Genomic DNA, 20,020 nt, shown 5'->3' on the forward strand with positions numbered 1-20,020 from the left:
GGGAAGAAGGTAGGAAGAAAGGGGGGAAATTGGAATACAAGATTTTGCAAGAGTCAATGGTGAAAAATTATCCTTACATATGTTTTGAAAATAAAAAACTTCAGTAAAAAAAGATTGCATTCCTGATTAGGTCCATGATGGAAGGAGACTAAATGTAGTGATCCTTAATAAAATAAATAATAAAGCTCAAGTCATTGGCTTGAAATGAAGGGGAAAAAAAAAGAATGATGGGAGTACCTGAAGATCATGATCAAAAAATAAAAATGAATAATAAAAAAAAGACAACTCAGAGTTAAGAAAACTAGAGCTTAACTCCCATCTCTTTACACATACCAGTGTGATTTTGGCCAAATCATTTAACCTTTTAGGATCCAATTAGTTTTCTAAGACTACCTGTGAAAAAGCATTTGCAGATTTTACATTGTTGGAGAAAGTTTCCTCGTTAGATTTCCTATTCTTAGTGAAATCTCCAAGCCTTTTTATTTTTCTGGTTATACATGTACATTAATTGATTTTGGTATGCCATATTTTTGAGACCTCTTATCAAATGAGATAAACAAGAGCACTTTAGTGTGGTATATGGTAGATGCTTAATAAATGTTTCTTCCCTTCTCCCATTCCCCTTCTCATTTGCCAGTTTTGATCATCTTCCTCTTAATCTACTCATTTCTCAGTGAGGCACTTGGAACTTAAGTCCATACTTCAGATATTGTCTTTCTAGTACAGAATATAACAGAATTATGGTCTGCTTTGATCTAGATGCTATATTTACCTTAATTCAGCCCAAGATTACGTGAACTTTTCTTATTTTTCACATCTTTTAAAAAAATATTTCCTCCAATTATATGTAAAAACGATTTTAACATTCTTTTTAAAAATTTTTACACACCACACTTTTAACTCATACTGAACTTATAGCCAACTAAAGCCCCTAGAACTTTCTCCATGAATTGCTACCTAGTCATGTCTTCACCATGCCATAGTTCTGCTGTTAATTTTATATGGTCATTTGCAAACTTTAAAAGTTTAAAATAAATGGCTGATATTGATATGGTGCTTTAAGATTTATAAAACTACTTCATATGCATGACATCATTTAATAGTCAAGTTATATCATCTCATGTGATACCTTCATCTAAGTCTATGATAATTATTGATGAGAAATTTCTTCATTCCATGATCATCTCCTAATTAGACACGGTCTCCCTTCCTCTAATACTTGAGTGAACTTTCCCCCTCCACTTTTCTTGTGGCAGTTACCATATCCTACCTTAGATTATCATTATTTGAACATGTATAACCTTCCCAAATAGATTGTGAATTCTCTGAGATCAGGCACCCTAGCATGTCTAGGAAATCCGAAACTATTTGTCGAATGAATGAATTTGTCTCTCTTACAGATTAGGAAAGAAGAGGGAGCACTCATTTTACTACTAAGCATCAATTAATAAGCACTTATTAAGTGCCTCTTATTTGAATCTGTTAATGAGTCTGAGATTCCTGGAGCAAAGAGGATTATTCCTGGATCTGTGTTCCATGTGATTCCCTTACAGTCTCAAGGGACATCAGACTTCCTGGGGAGAGTCACAAGATCACAGATAAAGAAAGGACCTTAGGCATCCTCTAGTACAAAATGTTTGTGACGTAGATACAGTCTGATATAGCAGTGGGATGAAATCTATTTTTCCCATCTCACATATTTTTAAATACATAAAATAAAATGTACCAGATTAAGAAAAAAAATACGATGAAATGCAGCTATTGTGTATACATATCCATAGAATTATGTTCTAAGACCCCTTCACGCTCTGAAATGTTGTGAATTTCACATTTTCCCAACACACTCACACACACAGAGAAAGCTATCTTTATAGCTTCATTCTTTCCCATACCAGGTTTTCAGCACCCAATGTATGTATGAATGATCAAAGAATCTATCACCGTGCACACACACACAAATTCCCACACCCCAGATTAAGAACTTTCAAATTTTATTCTTTTCACAGCCACAGAAAGAAAACCACAGGCAAGTAAAGTAACTTGTCGTAGGTCTCTCATGCTAGCCTAGGACACATGGTGGATTTGAATCCAAGGCTTCTTGGCTCCAGAGCCACTCTCAGCTTTGCAGCTCACTGCCTTTCATTCAGATACAGCTGCTTAGTCAGGGACAGGTTAACACAGATGCCTAGAAGAATTGCAGAGGCAGAGAGTGTAGATAGAGATCTGTGCATTATTCATGGGAAAGACTCCACCCCCCAGGGCCAAGGGACTTAAAGGGAGCTGAGGGAAGGAAGCGCAGAGGGGAGTTGGAGAGAAATCCCAGAACAGGAGAAGGAGCCCGGGAAGCAACTAGACAGGGAGGGACAAGTCCTACAAGTAGTACAGAGTGGGATTTGGGTCCAAGATAAGCATGTCTTCTGAGCTGACTTGCCGACCTCTGCACCCTTGGCTCCTGAGTTGCCTGGTGTTCCTTGCTTTTCTATCCAGCACTTCTACATTCAGCCTGGACTTTGCAGAACATCGGAATAAAGCAGCCAAGATCAAAATCCATCCCAGAGGCAACCTCTGGGCCACAGGTACACTCATTGGGTTTGAGTAAATGTCTGGGGTGTCAGTTTTGTAGATGGGGCAGGGGTGAATGTTCTATGAACCTCCAAATGATAATTCCCTGACTTTCCCCCTCCCATAGAGAAGGTCCTCTTCCCATTTCTCTCCTTTCCCTCCTTCCTTCTTTAGTTACCGTCCTCATTCCTTTCCTCTATCCCTCTGTTATTTGTTCTCAGAACACCCATTTTTGTCCTCTCTTTATACTCCCTCTTTTCCCCATTGATTATTCTGGCTCACCCTTCAAAGTTGTATAAATACCTTCCAAGCTGTTCATTCATTTATTTGGTCTTTATAATATTCCTGTGAAGAGCATCATGGGATCATAGATTCAGGGCTGAAAGGAACCATAGAGTCCATCTGGTCCAACTTTTCATTTTACAGATGAGGAAACAGGCTCAGAAAGAGTAAATGACTTGCTGGACCTGGGATAAATTCAGTCCCAGGTCCCATGATTCCCAATCAAATATTTCCTCCACTACACCAGGGGCATTGTTGTCACCTCCATTTTATAGGGGAAGAAACTAGGACTCAGCTTGAATGACTTGCCCCAGAAGATACAGCTAGCAAAGAACCGACCTAGAACTAGTTTCTTAATGCTTGGTCCCATCTGTTTATTCCTTTCAACATCCTATTCATCAATTTCTCTCCTCTTCTCCTGTCCTGGTTAGCCAGGAAAAAAATAGATGGGACTTATATGCTTTCTCCAGTCTAGCCTTAATACCCAGAGACACAGGCACACACGGAAAAACACTAAATGTGGACAGATCCATGAAGAGATTAGCAAATATATTCACATTCCCCAATACATCGTGAGGAGGTGAGGGTATAAAGAATTGGCTAAGGGTTCTTGAAGTATCTTGTGGTACAGTGGAAAGAGCACTCAGCAGGGCTGCAATTAGAGTACATCCATTTGAAATGCAGCTCTGCTCCCTGCTCACCTGCATAACCTTAGCTCCACCTCTGAAACCCTCGGCACTTCAGAAGTTTGGACTTTTTTCTGTAAAATGAGGGACTTCGACTGGATCAAAGTTTCTTAAACTGTGAGTTACGACCCCATATGTGAGTTGCTGAATATGAGAGTTGTGAGATTATGATTTGTTATCAGTGATTTGTATACCTGTTTTATATACCTGTATACCTGGGATCAAATAAAAATTTCTCAGGCATAAAGAAGTTGCTGATGGAAAAAGTTTAAGAAGCCCTGGCCTAGATGGTTTGTAAAGTCATTTACACCCAGGTAGTTTTCATCCTATGATTCTTTGGTTATTCATACCCTGGGTGCTGAAAAGCTGTGGTGGGAAGAAATAAGGCTGTAGAGGCACACACACACACACACACACACACATATTTCCAAACATCCCCACCTCAACCATATATATATATTTTATAGACAAAAAAAGCTAAACCACAGAGAAGTTTGAAAGTTATCTGAGTTGACCAAATTAATGCATCAAAAGGAGGAATTGAGATCTCCCGAATCTCAGGTCAGTGGTCATTCTCTCAAATCACCTAGTCTCAAGTCACCCCTCTCATTTTCTTTTTCCCCAACTTGCTACTTTATATCCCTTGACCTTTCCAAAATCTCTACTTTCTTTTCCAGGTCACTTCATGGGCAAGAAAAGTGTGGAGCCCCTGGCGTTCTCATCTCCTGACACAACTTCCCGCACCACCCTGGAGGAAATGAAAGATCGGCTAAGTCATGAGTTAGTTAGGATTCTCCGGCTAAAGAAATCCCTGGGCATGAACGAAGAGGGCCCTGCAGTGAGTGCCCAGGTGATCTGGCCCCACCACCCTGCCCACAGCCCAAAGGGACAGAGGAGAAATGTGGTTGGGGGAACAATGAATATTTGTGATGACATGGAAAGCTCATCCCTATATTCTTGAGTGCCTTTCCTGTAGCAGGAAAGGATGCAGGTCTTCCCTAGAGTAGGCTCTCGATCACCTTAACGCTTGGTTAACTCCATTCTCAGGTTCCCAGAGCTGGAGGCTTTGCTGTGATGAACCCTCTCAGGGTTGTTGTGAAGATCAGATGAGATATTTGAACAACACTTAGCACAGTGCTTGGCACATAGTGCTTAATAACAATTATTTCCCATTTCCATTCTTCCATCTCAACAACTCTGGGAAATAGGTGGAACAAGGATTATTTATTCCCATTTTCCAGATGAAAACCTGTGGCTTGAATCAGGTTAGTTAGTGGAGCCAGAGTCTGAATCTTGGCATTCTAACTTTTTGCCCAATGCCCTCTCATGTTTATAACACATTTTGTGATTTACAGAGCACTTTACAAACATTAGCAGACCCTGGACTTGGAGTCAGGATGAACTGAATTTGCAGATACTTGCTATCTGTGTGACCCTGTTGAAATCACTTAATTCACCTGAGCCTCTGTTCCCTTACCTGTTAAGTGGTTGTAATAGGGTCAGAGAGTTGGTGCAGTGGATAAAGCACCAGCTCTGGCATCAAGAGGACCTAAATTTAAATTCAGCCTCAGACACTTAAAAATTTCCTAGCTTTGTGATCCAAGGCAAGTCACTTAATAAACCCAACTGCCTCTCAAAAGAAAAAAAAGATTTAAAATGGTGGTAATAGCATCTACCTCACAGGGTTGGTGTGAGAATCAAATGAGGTACTATATGTGAAACACCAAGTGAACCTTAAAATGGCATACAGGGTGTCCCAAAAGTCTTAGTGCAGTTGTATTACTGTTTAAACTTAAATAGCACAGTGGAATTTTAAGCTTTAGTAACTTAAAACTGCATTAAAATTTTGGGGGTGCCCTACATACATATGAACTTTTATTATTTAAGCCTCAGGACTACTCTTTGAGATAAGTAAGTAGTACAAGTATTGTGATCCTCATTTAATAGAAGGGGAAAATGAAGCTGATCAAAGTGATCTAGGTCCTCTGCCTTTGAACAGTGATATTCTATTACATCATTTGCCTTCCTAAAATTGTTATCTTATTTTAGAAAACCTGCTATCTACCATGAAAGCTAGGGATAATATCTAATGCCACTTAAGCCTGTAACATATAACTAATTTTAATATTGACCTACATAAAGGATAATTAGGAAGATTGTATTTGCTTCTTCTGCCAGCAAAATAATCACATTAATTTTATCAATACTATTTTTGGAGCATTCATTCCAATTTTTCAATTCATCAATACAAGTCATTTATAAATTTAACTCCACAAGTATTTATCAAGTATTTACTGGGTGCTGGGTCCTGGGTATCTAATAGCAAGGGGTTAGAATGATCCCTGTTACAACAGTATTGTCTATACTGGCCCTGTACTCTTTGAGATTTTGTGCCTGGGATACCAGGTGAGGAGAATTACATCATTTTTTGGTCAGACAAATAACTGCTATGTTATTTTTCCCAATCCAATCCAATAATAATTTGCTGAGCATCTACTATGTACAAGCTTCGTGCTTGGCTTCTGGGGATACAAAGACTAGACAGTTCCTGCCTTCTGGCAGTTTACATCCCCCCTGGAGAGTGAAAAGCGAATTCTCTTTTGTAGTCATATGAAAGGGTCTCAGGATCTAGCCAAAAGCTTTGTTATTTGTCCTACAGAAAAATAGTGGAATAATCCCAATCAAACATAGTATAAATCCGTAACAGGAGTGAAAGAGAGAAGGAAAGAAGAAAAGAGGGAAGAAGAAAGAGAGAGAAGGAATGAAAGAAGGAAGAGAAAAAAGAAAGATTGAAGGAAAGAAAGAAAAAAGAATGAAGGGAGGGAGAGAGGGAAAGAAGGAAGGAAGGAAGGAGGGAGAAGGGAAGAAGGGAAGGAAGGAAAGAAGAAAGGAAGGGAGAGAAGGAAGGAAGGGAGAGGAAGAGGGAAGGAAGGAAAGAGGAAAGGAAAAAAGGATTTATTGATAGGGACTGCTATGTACCAGGGATTGTGTTAAGCTCTTTACAATGCCAGAAGGTTGGTATTCATTATTGATCACATTTTGTTAAGTCATTTCAATCATGTCTTCATGGGTCTTCAATAGCTAAGGCTATATGTAGCACGTGCAGAAGTGGGTATCACGATGCAGTTACATGGGAATTGTTTCCTAGGATAATAGTGGAGGGCACTAGGTGAAGCAGGTCTGAAAGTTTATGGGACAATGCTATTCCTAAGCCTCCCAAGACAACAAGATAGTTGTCTCTATTAGGATGTAAGGGAGGATAGATGATGATTGAGGTAGAGAGAGAACTGGCTTGCCTGGAATATACTGCTTCCTCTCTTGCACTCAAAGTGTCCTGCTGCTTCAACTAACCTGATTCATCTACCTTGTATATGGCAGGTGAAATATCTGAATCTAGTGTTCTTTCCAACAGCCCACATTGCCTCTCATTTAACTGCCTTTCTCTCAATTTTCTCTCCATTAGTTCTCTTCTCTTTTTTCTTTCTCTCTCTCTGTCTCTGGGGGAAAGGAAGGGGAGGAGTGTTGGGAAGTGAGGCTTAAGTTAGTGTGGATATGCAGAGTGATGCTGCTATATTGCATGCCATGGTCTATGGCATAAATGATCCATGAATCATCTGCAGCTTAAGTCTATTCCACTATAGAAGAGTGAATAGAGATTAGTTGTCAATTCTTCTTAATTATTCCTTTTTTCTCACTTCATAGATAAAGAGCAGAGAAACATAGTACTCAGCTCCTCTAGGGTCTGTAGAGATGGGAATCTTGGGTAAAATTCAAGGTTTCAATTAGGCGCTTCCAACAAAATAGTTCCATCCCTTTCCTGTGATTCCTTCCAAGGTTCTACCCTTTTTACTTTAAGTATACAATTCTCCCCTACAGGGTTATTTATCCATCTCCATCCCTCTTGATGATAAATAGCTGGGGCTGATAAAGTGTTCCAAAGGACAATTTTTGATATGATTTTTCCCTTCCTAGGATCTATGGATGCTGGTTCAGCAACTGGAGAAGTAGTCAGGTCACCAGTACCTACAGCTCACACTGTACAGATCATGAAGCTGCATGGAGTTGAGACCACGACCACTGGGGGCTACTGCTACAATCTGATGAAGAGTAGTTTCAGGTCCTTGTTGTTACATCATTTCTATCATCTTTGACTAAGGTTACTCACTGTTAACACTGTTCTTTAAGACATAAATGGTATCTCTTCGGCATACTTTTTTCCTCCTGAATCCTTGATGACGTTGTGAATAAAACCTTACTCTTTGCACAGAATGTGTGGGCCTCTCCTTTTCACCATTCCTGTGGGAAATCTCACCAGTGGGGTGAGAGATGAGAGGAGGTTAGCTCCAAATGAACCCATGGACCTTTTTTTTTTTAAAGACAAACTGGCTCCTGTGCTTCCCACTACTTCATCCTCCCAACTATGGCTTTCTGTGAAACTCTTTCTTTGACTCTCCCTGGCTAGGATGTTTCTTGCAGAAGAAGGTTTCTCTCCTGTGCTTATTGGGCTTCATGGCCCTTCTACTGAGGGATGAAGGGTGATGTCAGTCAGCCAATAAGCATTTATACTGTGTCCCAGGCGCTTGGCTAAGCTCTGATTGGCTCCCACCCACTCTTGTAGGACCTTAGTGGACACTAGACTCTCTCCTCATCAGTCAGGCTTGGTCTGCATAAATAAATTTTTTTAAAAATGAAAATTGCGGTACAGTAGAAAGGTCACTCCTCAGGCAGGGGGAGGAGGGTTCCAACCCTCCGGCATCCTGGCACTTGTGTCCCGGCACCCACTGCCAGCATAGAGCTGGAGAAGAAAAGAGCAGACCTCTCCACTATCTTCAGCAGTTGGCGAATGGACAGTTAGCTGCTCCACAAGGTAATAACCTTGAACAACTGAACGAAAAGAAGAGACCCCCCCAATGGGAGGCAATGGGTTTGAGTTTGCATCCGACCTCTGCCCCGAGTTAGGTTATGGTGGGCAAGTTGTTTCCCGTCCCTGATTGTGTGGGGGTCTCCTCCCTGAGAATCGGTCCCCCCAACTGCAAAATCAGAGTCAGACTACGCGGTCTCTGAAGTTCCCGTAGCTTTCCAAGATGTTATGGATCTTGGAGCAGAGACAAAGTGATCCAGTCCTAAAAGAGGAATCAAGAGAGCGCGTGGCTTTGCCAGGATAACGATGCTGTGACCTTCTCTACTTACTCCGATGGGGCTGGACCGCTGGGTGACCTCTAAGTCCCTACCGCTTCTAAACCTAGGCTCTTTGCGGCCCCGGGAAGACCGGGGCCCCTCCCCCAGCTCATATGACGTTTCCAGGGGAGGGCCCACGCGGAGGCTCCATCCTCTGGCAATCCGGGACTCTTCTCGCCTATCCACGTAAGCATCGCTCGGGTCCCGGGCAGGGGGACGGAGGGGGCGGGGTTATAACGAGGGGGCGGGGCATCGCCCACGTCCTTGGGGCCCCTCCCACTCCTACGTCTCCGCCTCGGAGATCCGCTTCTGCGTGTAGCTGCAGGAAGCCTCCGGCCTCCGAGGAGCATGGACGAGGCGGCAGATTGGCTCGTGGACTCTCTGCGCTTGTAAGGGGAAGCGGGCGGAGCGGGGAGGGGGCTAGGCTGCGGCCCCGGGGGCCGGCCGAGAGCCCTGCGTAGGTCCTGCAGAGCAGAGCGGACCCTGGCCGTTTCCAGCCGGCGGCTCTTTTCCTCTGCGTAGCCGAGGGGCGGGCAGCCCCGTATTGGGTCCGTTATCCCTCACCCAGCACGCCTCCCGCGCCTCAGTGTCCCCATCTGTGCGATGGGCATAAAATAAAGTCCTGCCGGACGCTGTGGACAAAAGTGCTTTGTAGACGTGAAGTTAATGGCGGCGAAAGTGCATAAAGCTAATAATAACCCCCCAAACACGGTAGTTCTCATTTATGCGGCTCGGAGGTGCTGCCCTGGGGCTAATCCCGGGAGGAAACCGGACTCGGTTGCAGTCACTTGTTACTGGGCACAAAGCTTAGAAAAGCCACACCTGGCTCTCGAATGAAGGCGGGCCTTCTGACTGCGCACGGTATCCTTTTCACAGCATAATGCTGATTTTTCCCCCTCTTTTAGGTATCACGATCTCCATGCGTTTGAGTTGCCAGGCCCTACCAGAGTCCTGGAGTGGACTGATAACCAAGGTGACCTTACCCCCTTTTGCCTTCCAAGGGAATAAGTCCCCCTTAGGTACCCTCCTAAAGAAACCAGCAGGTGCCGATTTGCCAGCCCAGACAAAGAGCTCTGCTGACCCAGTTTCCTGACCAGTGTCCTGAAAGCAGTCTCATGCTTTTCTATGTCTAATTGTCGCATAGCTTGCTGGAAAAGGTTATAATGGAGAGGCTGCCCCTACTCAGAATGGTCAGGTTTTGCAGGTGTTTCTGTACTTACTTGCCTTTGATCTAGAAGATATCAGTTTTTTAAAAAAATTTAATAGCCTTTTATTTACAGGTTATATGCATGGGTAACTTTACAGCATTAACAATTGCCAAACCTCTTGTTCCAATTTTTCACCTCTTACCCCCCCACCCCCTCCCCTAGATGGCAGGATGACCAGTAGATGTTAAATACATTAAAATATAAATTAGATACACAATAAGTATACATGACCAAAACGTTATTTTGCTGTACAAAAAGAATCAGACCCTGAAATATTGTACAATTACCCTGTGAAGGAAATCCCAAAATGCAGGTGGGCATAAATATAGGGACTGGGAATTCAATGTAATGGTTTTTAGTCATTTCCCAGAGCTCTTTCACTGGGCGTAGCTGGTTCAGTTCATTACAGCTCTATTGGAACTGATTTGATTGATCTCCTTGCTGAGGATGGCCAAGTCCGTCAGAATTGGTCATCATATAGTATTATTGTTGAAGTATATAATGATCTCCTGGTCCTGCTCATTTCACTCAGCATCGGTTCGTGTAAGTCTCTCCAGGCCTTTCTGAAATCATAGAAGATATCAGTTTGCTGACATTTTTTTGTTTCATCTTATAGGAGTCTATGTTGCGGGCTGTGAAAGTCAGAAAAAAAATGAAATTCTGCATCTTCTTTTACCTCCCAAACTTTCTGCTGAAAACCAGGTATGCTGGAAGTCAAACTGCTGCTTCACCTTCAAAATGATTGTAGAACTAGAAGGCAGCCTTTAGGGTCTGAATGTCTGAAAAAGTCTTTTTTTAAGTAATTTAGTATTCAGTAAATCACTTAATAAAAACTTTTTTGTTCATTTTTAAATGAATCATCATTTGATTTACTGTATATACTAGGTACTCTGCTAAATGCTGGGTATACAAATGTTAAAAAAAATTTTTTTAGATGAGTTTCTGCCTTTATGTAGTTTATATTCTAATAGGGGAAGACAGCTCATAAAAAAGGGAAAGATGTTTTGATCTGGGAAATTGAAAGGATGATGAGTGGAGCTATAGGGTAATTAATTGAAAGTTTTTACAAGAACTAGAAATAGGTAAGAAAGAAGGGTCATAAAGCATGAAGATCTTGGAAAGCCAGTGTTGGGTCCAGCCTAGAAGATAGAAAACTCTCTCTATTTAGGAGCCAGAGATGTCAGGATGAAAACTGGAATTCTATGTCTCAGGCAAAGGCTGGACCATGGAATGAACATGGCTGTGAACAAGAATGGTCATGTGAAGTCTTAGGGAATATTTGTTCCCAAATTCCATATCTCCTGTCCTAGATGTCCATTCATCATCAGTCTGGCTGCCAATAATGAAATCCTTCCAAACTGGGCCTGCCAACCTAGGTTTTCTTCTTCATGGCATTCTCACACATCTCCTGTTTCCATTTTGGAAACCACACCCACACCCACTTTTTTTAACTGATTTTTTAACTGATTCAATAGAATATGAATGTGCCTTAGAGAATAAATGCAGGACAGAAAGGAAGGAAAGACTACCTAAAGATGTATCTAAGGAGCAGAAAAGAGAGCCTACTGGCTGCTAGAGATGAGAGTTGAGAAAACAGTTAAAGCAAGGTTTGTCTGACTAGCTCATTTTGTAAATTAAGAGAATTCCTTGGTCATGTTCAAATTCTACCTTAGTGTTTTTTGTTTATGAGTTTTTACTTTTTTGGAGAAGTTAATGTAATGAAAAGGGCACCATGAGGGGAGAATCAGGTATTATTGTTTTTTCATCCAGCTAACCAATGGCTTTTTCTCCAACTTTGGGAAATATAAAACTAGGGACTCAAGGATAGGACTGATATGTATATATTTTGCCTTTTTAGTAATAGTGAAGACAACTCTGATTCTGGACAACTGGTACAAGCAGAAGCAACAATTGGAATGATTAGCTTTCATTCTGCTCCCTTCTATGTATTCTATAATCTAATGACTATGACCTTATTGCTATTTCTCATATGTGATTCTTCATCCCTTGGTTCTGTATGTTTTCATTTCATTATCTATCCCCTTTTGCCTGGAATACTCTCCCTCCCTATTCCTATCTTCTGGCTTCCATCAAGACTTGGTTCAAATCCTGTCTTCTTTTGTAAGAGGCCTTTCTTACTCTCCTTTGTCCCTTCCCCTTCACACAAAATGTGTGCTCTGAAATTACATTTTTTTTTCTTTCCCCTATCTTTGATTTTGTCTCCATCTGTCTATATCTCTTTTTTTTTTAGATTAGATAGGTAGATAAATGATAGATAGATGGATTTTGTATGTATATAATTGTTTGCATGTTGTGTCCCACATTGGAATATGAGTTCCTTGAGATCAGAGACTATATTTTTCAGTTTCTGACCTTGATTCATAAGTAACAGATTATTATTATGGATTGTCTCCAAATTTTTCAGATTGATTGGGCTGTAAACTTTTACTCTGGATTTGGATAGGTTAGAGTTGGTCTTGTTAGCTTGCCTTTATGTACCTTTTTTTTTTTTTTTTTGGTGTGATAATAGAAAGTAGCTCACTAATTCATGACTCTTAAGAGAGGGATTTGAAATATAAAATTTATACTCCATCAGAAAAGGCTGGGGAAGTGAATTAATTGGATGTGAATCAAAGAATTCTCTTGATGTCCTTTTGCAAGGGCAAGAGAGATAAGGAATACAAATTTCAGCATTTTTAAATGATGGAGAAAGTTTTCATGCTAATTAGCCATTTACTATTATCCAGATAACTTTCTTAGCTTTTTTTGATTTCTGAGATCCTAAACTGGGTTACATTTCTCCTAACCTTTTGGAAGCCAAAAATCAGACATTGCCTCAAAGTTTTCCATCCCTTAACTCCTGCAGAGATATTTATCTGTTTCACTTAATTTTTCCTTCAACCCATAACCTGCCCCATTCAGATACTTAAGAGTTTCTCTAACCATCTGCAGAAACCTCTGATAAGATATTGTGGGGAAAAAGGCATATAGTAAAAGTAATAGGAATCTTTCTTCAGATGTGTACCTTCTTCTTGTTCTTGTGAGTTTATTGATGTCATGGAACTCATTTATAAGAAGCATCCAAAGACCAGGGGATATTTAATTGGCTTTCTGTTAATGTTTTAGGGCTTATGCCCAGAAAGAGATTTCAGGGTGAAACATGGGGGATTTTCAGACAAACCTGTCTACAACCTGAAGCATGTGCCAGAGACCAGGTATGAATCAGTTCTGTCCCCCCCTACAGTTTAATTTTTCTAAAAATAGATTATTAATGTCTTTTGTTTTTCATATCACTCGTTTTTAGATATGATCTTATTCCTTGAAACAATTAAGCAAAACCAGCTGGCATTTTTGCCAGCATATACAACAGTCAGCACTCATGATTCCCTACCTCTGTATCAAAAGAAGGGACGGAACAGAGGTAATAACATCACTCTTGTCATAATAGAGTCTAAGAAAATGAGGAAGTGTTTCTGTGTACATCCCATCTCTGATTTTGGTACTCCTTTCTATATGTTCCACATCCAAATAAAAACAATAGAAAACTAAGACTGTAGGTAAAACTAGAACCTAGCTCAAAATCAAAACAACAACAAAGTCCCTTATACAGACAGCCAGACACCCATACCCCCCAAACCCACACACACCTTTTTTTAACTGATTTCGATAGAATCTGAATGTGCCTTAGAGAATAAATGCAGGACAGAAGGAAAGGAAAGATTACTTAAAGATGTATCTAAGGAGCAGAAAAGAGAGCCTACTGGTGACTAGAGATGAGAGTTGAGAAAACACTTAAATCAAGGTTTGTCTGATTAGCTCATTTTGTAAATTAAGAGAATTTCTTGGTCATGCTTAAATTCTACTTTGGTGTTTTTTGTTTATGAGTTTTTGCTTTTTTGGAAAAGTTAATAGTTAACATAATGGAAAAAGCAGTGGACTAGGGATTATGCTGCTGGTCCCTGCAGTGTCTTTGACTATGGAACCTTAGGCCAGTCACTATACTAAAGTTTCTTTACCTCTACAAAAAAGAATTGGAATAAAAGGGCTCTAGTGTCTTGGAACAGCTAAGTGACACAATGTATAGAGTGCTGGGCTTCAAGTTAGGAAGACATTTTCCTAAGTTCAAAACTGGCTTCATATACTTATGAGCTGTATGACCCTGGGTAAATCATTTGACCAGTTTCCTCATCAGCAAAATGAATTAGAAAAGGAAATGGCAAACTACTCTAGTACCCTTGCCAAGAAAATCTCAGATGAGGTCACAGAGTCAGGACAACAAGTGACCAGCAATGTCTAATGTCTAATATTGTGAAATTCTCAAAGGTACATTAGGAGCAAGCATGGATTATGTATAAGAAGTCAAAGAAGAAGAATAGGGTAGGCTGTAAAGTCTGGCATAATATCTCTACTTGCTTTTCATAGGTTGCTGGTCACTACTGGCCCGCCCGGCAATTCTCTACAGGTGTGGCAGGTTGCAGAAGATAGCGGTAAGTGATTTCAGAAGATTTTTAAAATGAGATCATGGAAAATAAAATATAATAATAATAATAAAATATAAATAATATATCATAACTCTAAATGATTTTACAAAGCATTTTGTAATATTCCTGGAATAGATAGTACAAATAATATTATTTCCATTTAATAATTAAGGAAACTGAGGTTCAGAGATGATGATTTGCCCCAGTCATATAAGAAGCAATAGAATAGCACTCAGATTCTATATCACAACACCTGTCTTTCCAGCATAATTTCCATATTTTTCATCTTTACTAATTTGATGGTGTGAAGTGAAACTTCACAGTTGATTTAATTTGCATTTTTCTTATTAATGATTTGAATTGTGGTCAGTCTTCCTTGCTACCAACAATTTCTATACTTGTCATTCAGCTATTGTATTTCAGCCCTTTTTCTAATTTTATTAGATTCAAATCAACAAGTAGCACATCTTATAGCCCTGTCCATAGTATGTGTTCTGAAATTATTAGTCATTGCCACAGTCACTGGGAAAGAGAAGATTGTACTGAAAGATTGATACATAATCCAGCTGATATGTATTTGGGTTCTTTGAACATGTGTAGATTTCCAGAGAAGGAAATAACATACTATTCCACTGTTTATCATCACTGTCAAGACCTTCCTTGTACTTTATTTTTATCTAAACCATTTCTATTTAAAATTCATCTCATGTTAAATGTAAAAGTGTTCCAATGTAGTTATCTTTTTTTTAAATTTTTTTTCCCTTTTCCTCCAGATATGATTAAAGCTGTAAGTACCATTGCTATACATGAGGCAAAAAGTAACCTCTGGCCTAGGATTGCAGTCCTCGTCTCTAAGGTCCCCAAAGTCCTCCATGGGACCAGGGTCAATGATCTGCATGTTACTGAGCTGGAGTCCCAGAACACACTCTACATGTCAGGTACTGAAATGATACTCTCACCCTAATCTGTCCTGATAGAGCCACCATTTCCTTATTTAATTTATTAATTCCTATCTTTCTGTGGCATTTCTCCTTCATAATGCTCAAAATACTTCTTGAAATTGATGATGCTTGGCCAATTATAGAATGAAATATAATGTAGTACTGAGGAAAGAATTCTGGATTTGGAGTCAAACCTGGATTTAAATCCTGGGACTACTCACTATCTGTGTGACTTTGAGCAAATCATTTAAACTCCCTAGACCTCTCTTTCTTAATCTCTAAAAAGTAACTGGTTGGTATGAATTGATCTTCCAAAGCCTTTTCCAGTTTTAAATCTATGATTTTGCTACTTTCTTTTCATTTTGCCCCAGAAGATTATTTGATACATCCTTGTTGGAGAGAGTGTGCTCACAGCTTGGGTATCGTTTTTATGAGAAACTACTCAGCCTCTTTCTTGTCCTAGACACCAGATTTGTGTTCTATAGGGCACCAGAAGGAAAAATCTGTTTTTACCTCCTCCACTTTTAGGTGTCAGAATTAACAAGGGCATGTGACTTGCTGCTATTCCACAGCATATCCATTGAATTTCCTTTCAGGTTTATTTGTTAACAGAACCGTTCTCATTTTGACCTTCAGGTGAGAGTGACAGTGAAGAAGAGATAAGCAGTCTGCAGGTGTTGGATGCAGATACCTTTGTCTTCTGTTGTGCTTCAGGACGACTGGGGTTTGTGGACATTCGCCAGAAATGGGGTGACTCAGGGAGGACTACCTCGAGCCCTGGACCTGGTGGGGAGTTGTGGTGTGCTGCAGTTCGAACCAGTGGGCTGGGGTCAGGCCCCACCATTGCCAGTTTGTCTTCAAATGGGCAGCTTCAGCTCACAGACTTAAGGGACCTTGACCATCCAGTTTCAACAGTGCAGTGTCGGGTTTCTAAGCCCAGTCCAGACTGGGAGTTGCTGACGGTAACCTGGGCTCCTTCTCTAGATGGCTGCTTAGCCATTTCAGGTACTCCTGAAACTGCATATCTGTCTTAACTTTACTTTCTTTTCTAGGTGATTCCTTAAGCTTCTGGTTTTACATTCAGTTTGCTCCTGGTTGTTGAAATTTACCTACAAGAGCTCTCAATTAACCCACCACTCAACTATTTAAAAATAAAAATAGACAGTCTACAAAGGAACCAGGGAACATGCACGATAGTGGCAGAAGTATTGTCCCTAGCGTTGTGATCTCTCTGGGGACCTAGGTCTGCTAGGTGCTGGAGATAACTCTGTGTGTGTGTGTGTGTGTGTGTGTGTGTGTGTATGCATGCGCGCGCACACGCATATAGTACATATAGGATTTATACTCCCAGAAGCCTCTTCATCTTAAGCTAGGCAAACTTTTAAGCACTTAAGATTTAATAGCTTAAAGTTGCACTGAGACTTTTGGAACACTGTATATCTGTATCCATATGACTGGACTATGAGGATTGTTATAATTTCTGGGAGACAAGTTTATATCTCTCTACCCTTTAGGGTTTCTTTTTGTTTTTTCCATGAGGATCCTTATTTTTCTTAATTGCAAGAGAAGCGTTAGAGACTAGCAGATATCTTGATTCCCACTTCAGCATATTAATGTTCTGAGTCATGGATATGGGTGGCAGCTTTTTCACTTTTAAAATCATCCAGTCTTAAAGGAATAGATGCTCTGAATGTCACCAAAATGTTTATTGGGCCGTCATAGTTTTTCACTTCCTCCTATCCTGTGATCCATGTTTTAGTCATTTTAGGCAGTTTGGTATAGTGGAAGAACACTAGATAAGAAGTGAAGAAACTTGATTTTGGTTCTGGTCCTGCCACTATCTTACTGGGTAACTTTGGGCAGGCCTTGGTCCTCTCCTATGCAAGAGGAGGAAATTGTGTGAGAGAGATGTCCTTTTCAGCCCTTTTGTTAGGATAATGGGTGAAGGAGAGTTTTTAGCCAACTTTGATATATTTATCAGGATGACTGACTAACATTGATTTAGGGAAGTTATTATTAACATCCCCTTTAGGAAATCTTTCATTTTTAAATTCAGTATCTCTTGACTGGCTTTATGTCATTTTGAGGAAAGCTCAATACTGTTGATTATTGAGTAACTATCTATTGCTAATACTGTTGGTTTGTTTATTAAATCTTTACTCTGTTCATTAGGTTTTGATGGGACTGTCCAGATCTATGATACCATGTCCTGGGAGAAAAATGGAAGCCATGTAGAACCACTCTTTATCCATAAAGGACATCTTTTCATGGATGGGACTGAGAACAGCATGCATTCAATGGTCACCACACATTCTTGGCACCCCAGCAAACCAAGGACATTGTTGTCTGCAGCAGTTGATGCATCTTTGCATGTGTGGGATTGGATAGATCCTTGTAACTCATGTTGACTCCATTCAAAGGAAGGAACAGGCCCAAACATTCCCAGGTTTCTATGTTGTAGAGAATGAAACGGAAGACTTGTAAACCTTATTCTTCATATAAGGAGCAAGTATTCTAAGACCTTTTTGGCTGCTATATGGGGATTGGTTTATTTTTTCTTAAAATTAAGGCAGGATAGTGTTTTACATGGCACTGCTAGGAAATTAGAGGCTCAAAACCTATGTGTCTGTCCCCGACTTTTGGCCTTATAAGATTAGTAGCATGCAAGTATACAGTAACTGAATGTAAATCCTTGTACTTTTAGGGTCTACTGTAGGAGTATTATATGTTCATGCATCTGGAAGAGATGCACTCTCATCCAGCTTTCAGGTGCCACCATTCCTCTCTTCCCAAGCCTCTGGTTGGGTACCACCCCACAATACCCTCTCTTTACCATATGCCCTTCCTCTGGCTTGCAAGGATTCCCTAGTCTAGGTCAGGCACTTATCATTTTACCCCTCTATGATCTGTTGGTGCTATGATCTATGATGGTGCTACGATAAGTTGCTCTTGTCACATTACTTTGAAAGCTCTGTTATTTCATTAGTATGGGTCCTCCTGCCACTGATTACACCTCTCTTGGCCTTTTATTCTTGTAATTATTGTGTAATTCTTTCCCCTGTTTTCCTTAATGTGTCCCACAGAGTATCTGACATGTTGAAGGCCTTCCTTTTTCTATTTCAGGGATAATTATTGTACCACTTGGCATTGTTCATCTCTTTCTTAGTTTCTGTTATAATTATATATGACAGGCCATTTTTAGTATACAAATAATTGTAAGTAACTGAAGTTGATTACCTACATTGTATCTTTCTGTTTCTCTAGGTGTAATTATTCTGAGGGTGTTTTTTTTTTTTTTTTTTTAGCATGCAAAGTTTCTGTCCCCATGGACTTCAGAAATTTCCCTGTATGAAGCAAATTTCATTTTGGAATTGTTAAAGTGTTTGTGAATTTACTAATAGTCCTGAAAGATTTTTTGACCAATTCAAATTGTTTAATTCCCAAACCTTTAAACTAGGGAATCTGTATTTATTTTATTCTAAGCTTTCTTTCATCTTGTTTTTTTGGTTTAAATGACTCCTAATGGAAATAATCTCTAAGGAGAATCAACCCCTCCCAAAAAAAATTCCAAGGAAAAACTTTTAGGGAAATAATGGCACACTAGTGACAGATCTAAGGACTCGCAGATCTCTTACAATTCATCATGAATGCATCAAACAATTGTTTGCCACAGGGAAAAAAATTATTTGTTGGATTGGATTTTCCTCTTCCTTTTGGCCATTGCTTTTTGAATATATATACATACATAATTAAAAAATTTTTTTTGCCTTTTTCTTTTTTTGGAGAGGCAATTGGGATTAAGTGACTTGCCCAGGGTCACACAGTGACACAAGTGTCTAAGATCATATTTGAACTCGGGTTCTTCTGACTCTACGGCTGGTGCTTTATCTACTGCTCCATGTAGTTGGCTTTTGGCTTTCCTTTTATCTCAAGTTTTTTTTTTTTTTTTTTTTTTAACTTTCTCTGCAAAATTTCCTATTTGATTCTTTTTCCTTATAGATCTCAGCTAAGGTTTCTATGTTTAGACACTCAAAAATATTTTTTGATTGGATCTCTTCCTTTCTGTCTGTGGTCCTCAACATGAATGGTGAAGATTACCTCCAGTATTCTAACCTCTTTGAGAGATAGTGGTCCCTCTTTATTTCTTTATTGGGTTTTTTGTTTGTGTGTTTGTTGTTGTTGTTTGTTTTTTTTTTTTGGTCTGTGTCTTCTTTCACAACAGGACTAATAGGGAAACAGGTTTTGCATGATTGCACATATATAACTTATATTAAACTGCTTACCATGGTGGTGGTGGGGGGGGGTTGGGTAAGAAGAGAGGAAGAATATTTGGACTCAGAATGTTTTTTTAATGAATGTTAAAAATTGTCTTTACATATAATTGGGAAATTTTTTTTTAAAGAAAATATTAACTCCTTTGCATTAGATAGAGGGTAGTTACCCTCTTTAGAAGTGTACCTTCTTTAAAAAAATAAAATAAAATAAAAAAAAGAAGTGTTCCTTCTTGTGTTTGTTTGTGCTCATCCTGATTTGGAAAGATACTTCAAGGGTGTGCTGAATAGTTTTTTCTCTTGAATTAGCAGGTATATCTCCTCATTTCTTCAGTTGTATTTGGGAAATGTGATTTCATTTCCTTTCTAGGCATGGTAGCATAGCTCTATCCACTCAGTGGATAAAACACT

At 39.8% G+C, this 20,020-nt stretch overlaps 2 protein-coding genes across 2 annotated transcripts; both read left to right on the plus strand.

Moving 5' to 3' along the window:
- Positions 1–2,290: 2,290 nt before the first annotated feature.
- On the plus strand, positions 2,291–7,775 carry NMB (neuromedin B). The gene is made up of 3 exons (XM_012541843.2): positions 2,291–2,576; positions 4,208–4,380; positions 7,503–7,775. Exons 1-3 carry the CDS (start codon positions 2,411–2,413, stop codon positions 7,536–7,538), a joined length of 375 nt encoding a protein of 124 aa, XP_012397297.1. The 5' UTR covers positions 2,291–2,410; the 3' UTR covers positions 7,539–7,775.
- A 1,203-nt stretch (positions 7,776–8,978) lies between these two features.
- Positions 8,979–19,099, plus strand: WDR73 (WD repeat domain 73). The gene is made up of 8 exons (XM_031955695.1): positions 8,979–9,097; positions 9,614–9,681; positions 10,533–10,618; positions 13,043–13,131; positions 14,339–14,403; positions 15,171–15,335; positions 15,975–16,343; positions 17,511–19,099. Exons 1-8 carry the CDS (start codon positions 9,057–9,059, stop codon positions 17,744–17,746), a joined length of 1,119 nt encoding a protein of 372 aa, XP_031811555.1. The 5' UTR covers positions 8,979–9,056; the 3' UTR covers positions 17,747–19,099.
- Positions 19,100–20,020: the final 921 nt, after the last annotated feature.

Source organism: Sarcophilus harrisii, chromosome 2 (assembly GCF_902635505.1).
Source record: "Sarcophilus harrisii chromosome 2, mSarHar1.11, whole genome shotgun sequence".
Lineage (NCBI taxonomy): Eukaryota > Metazoa > Chordata > Mammalia > Dasyuromorphia > Dasyuridae > Sarcophilus > Sarcophilus harrisii.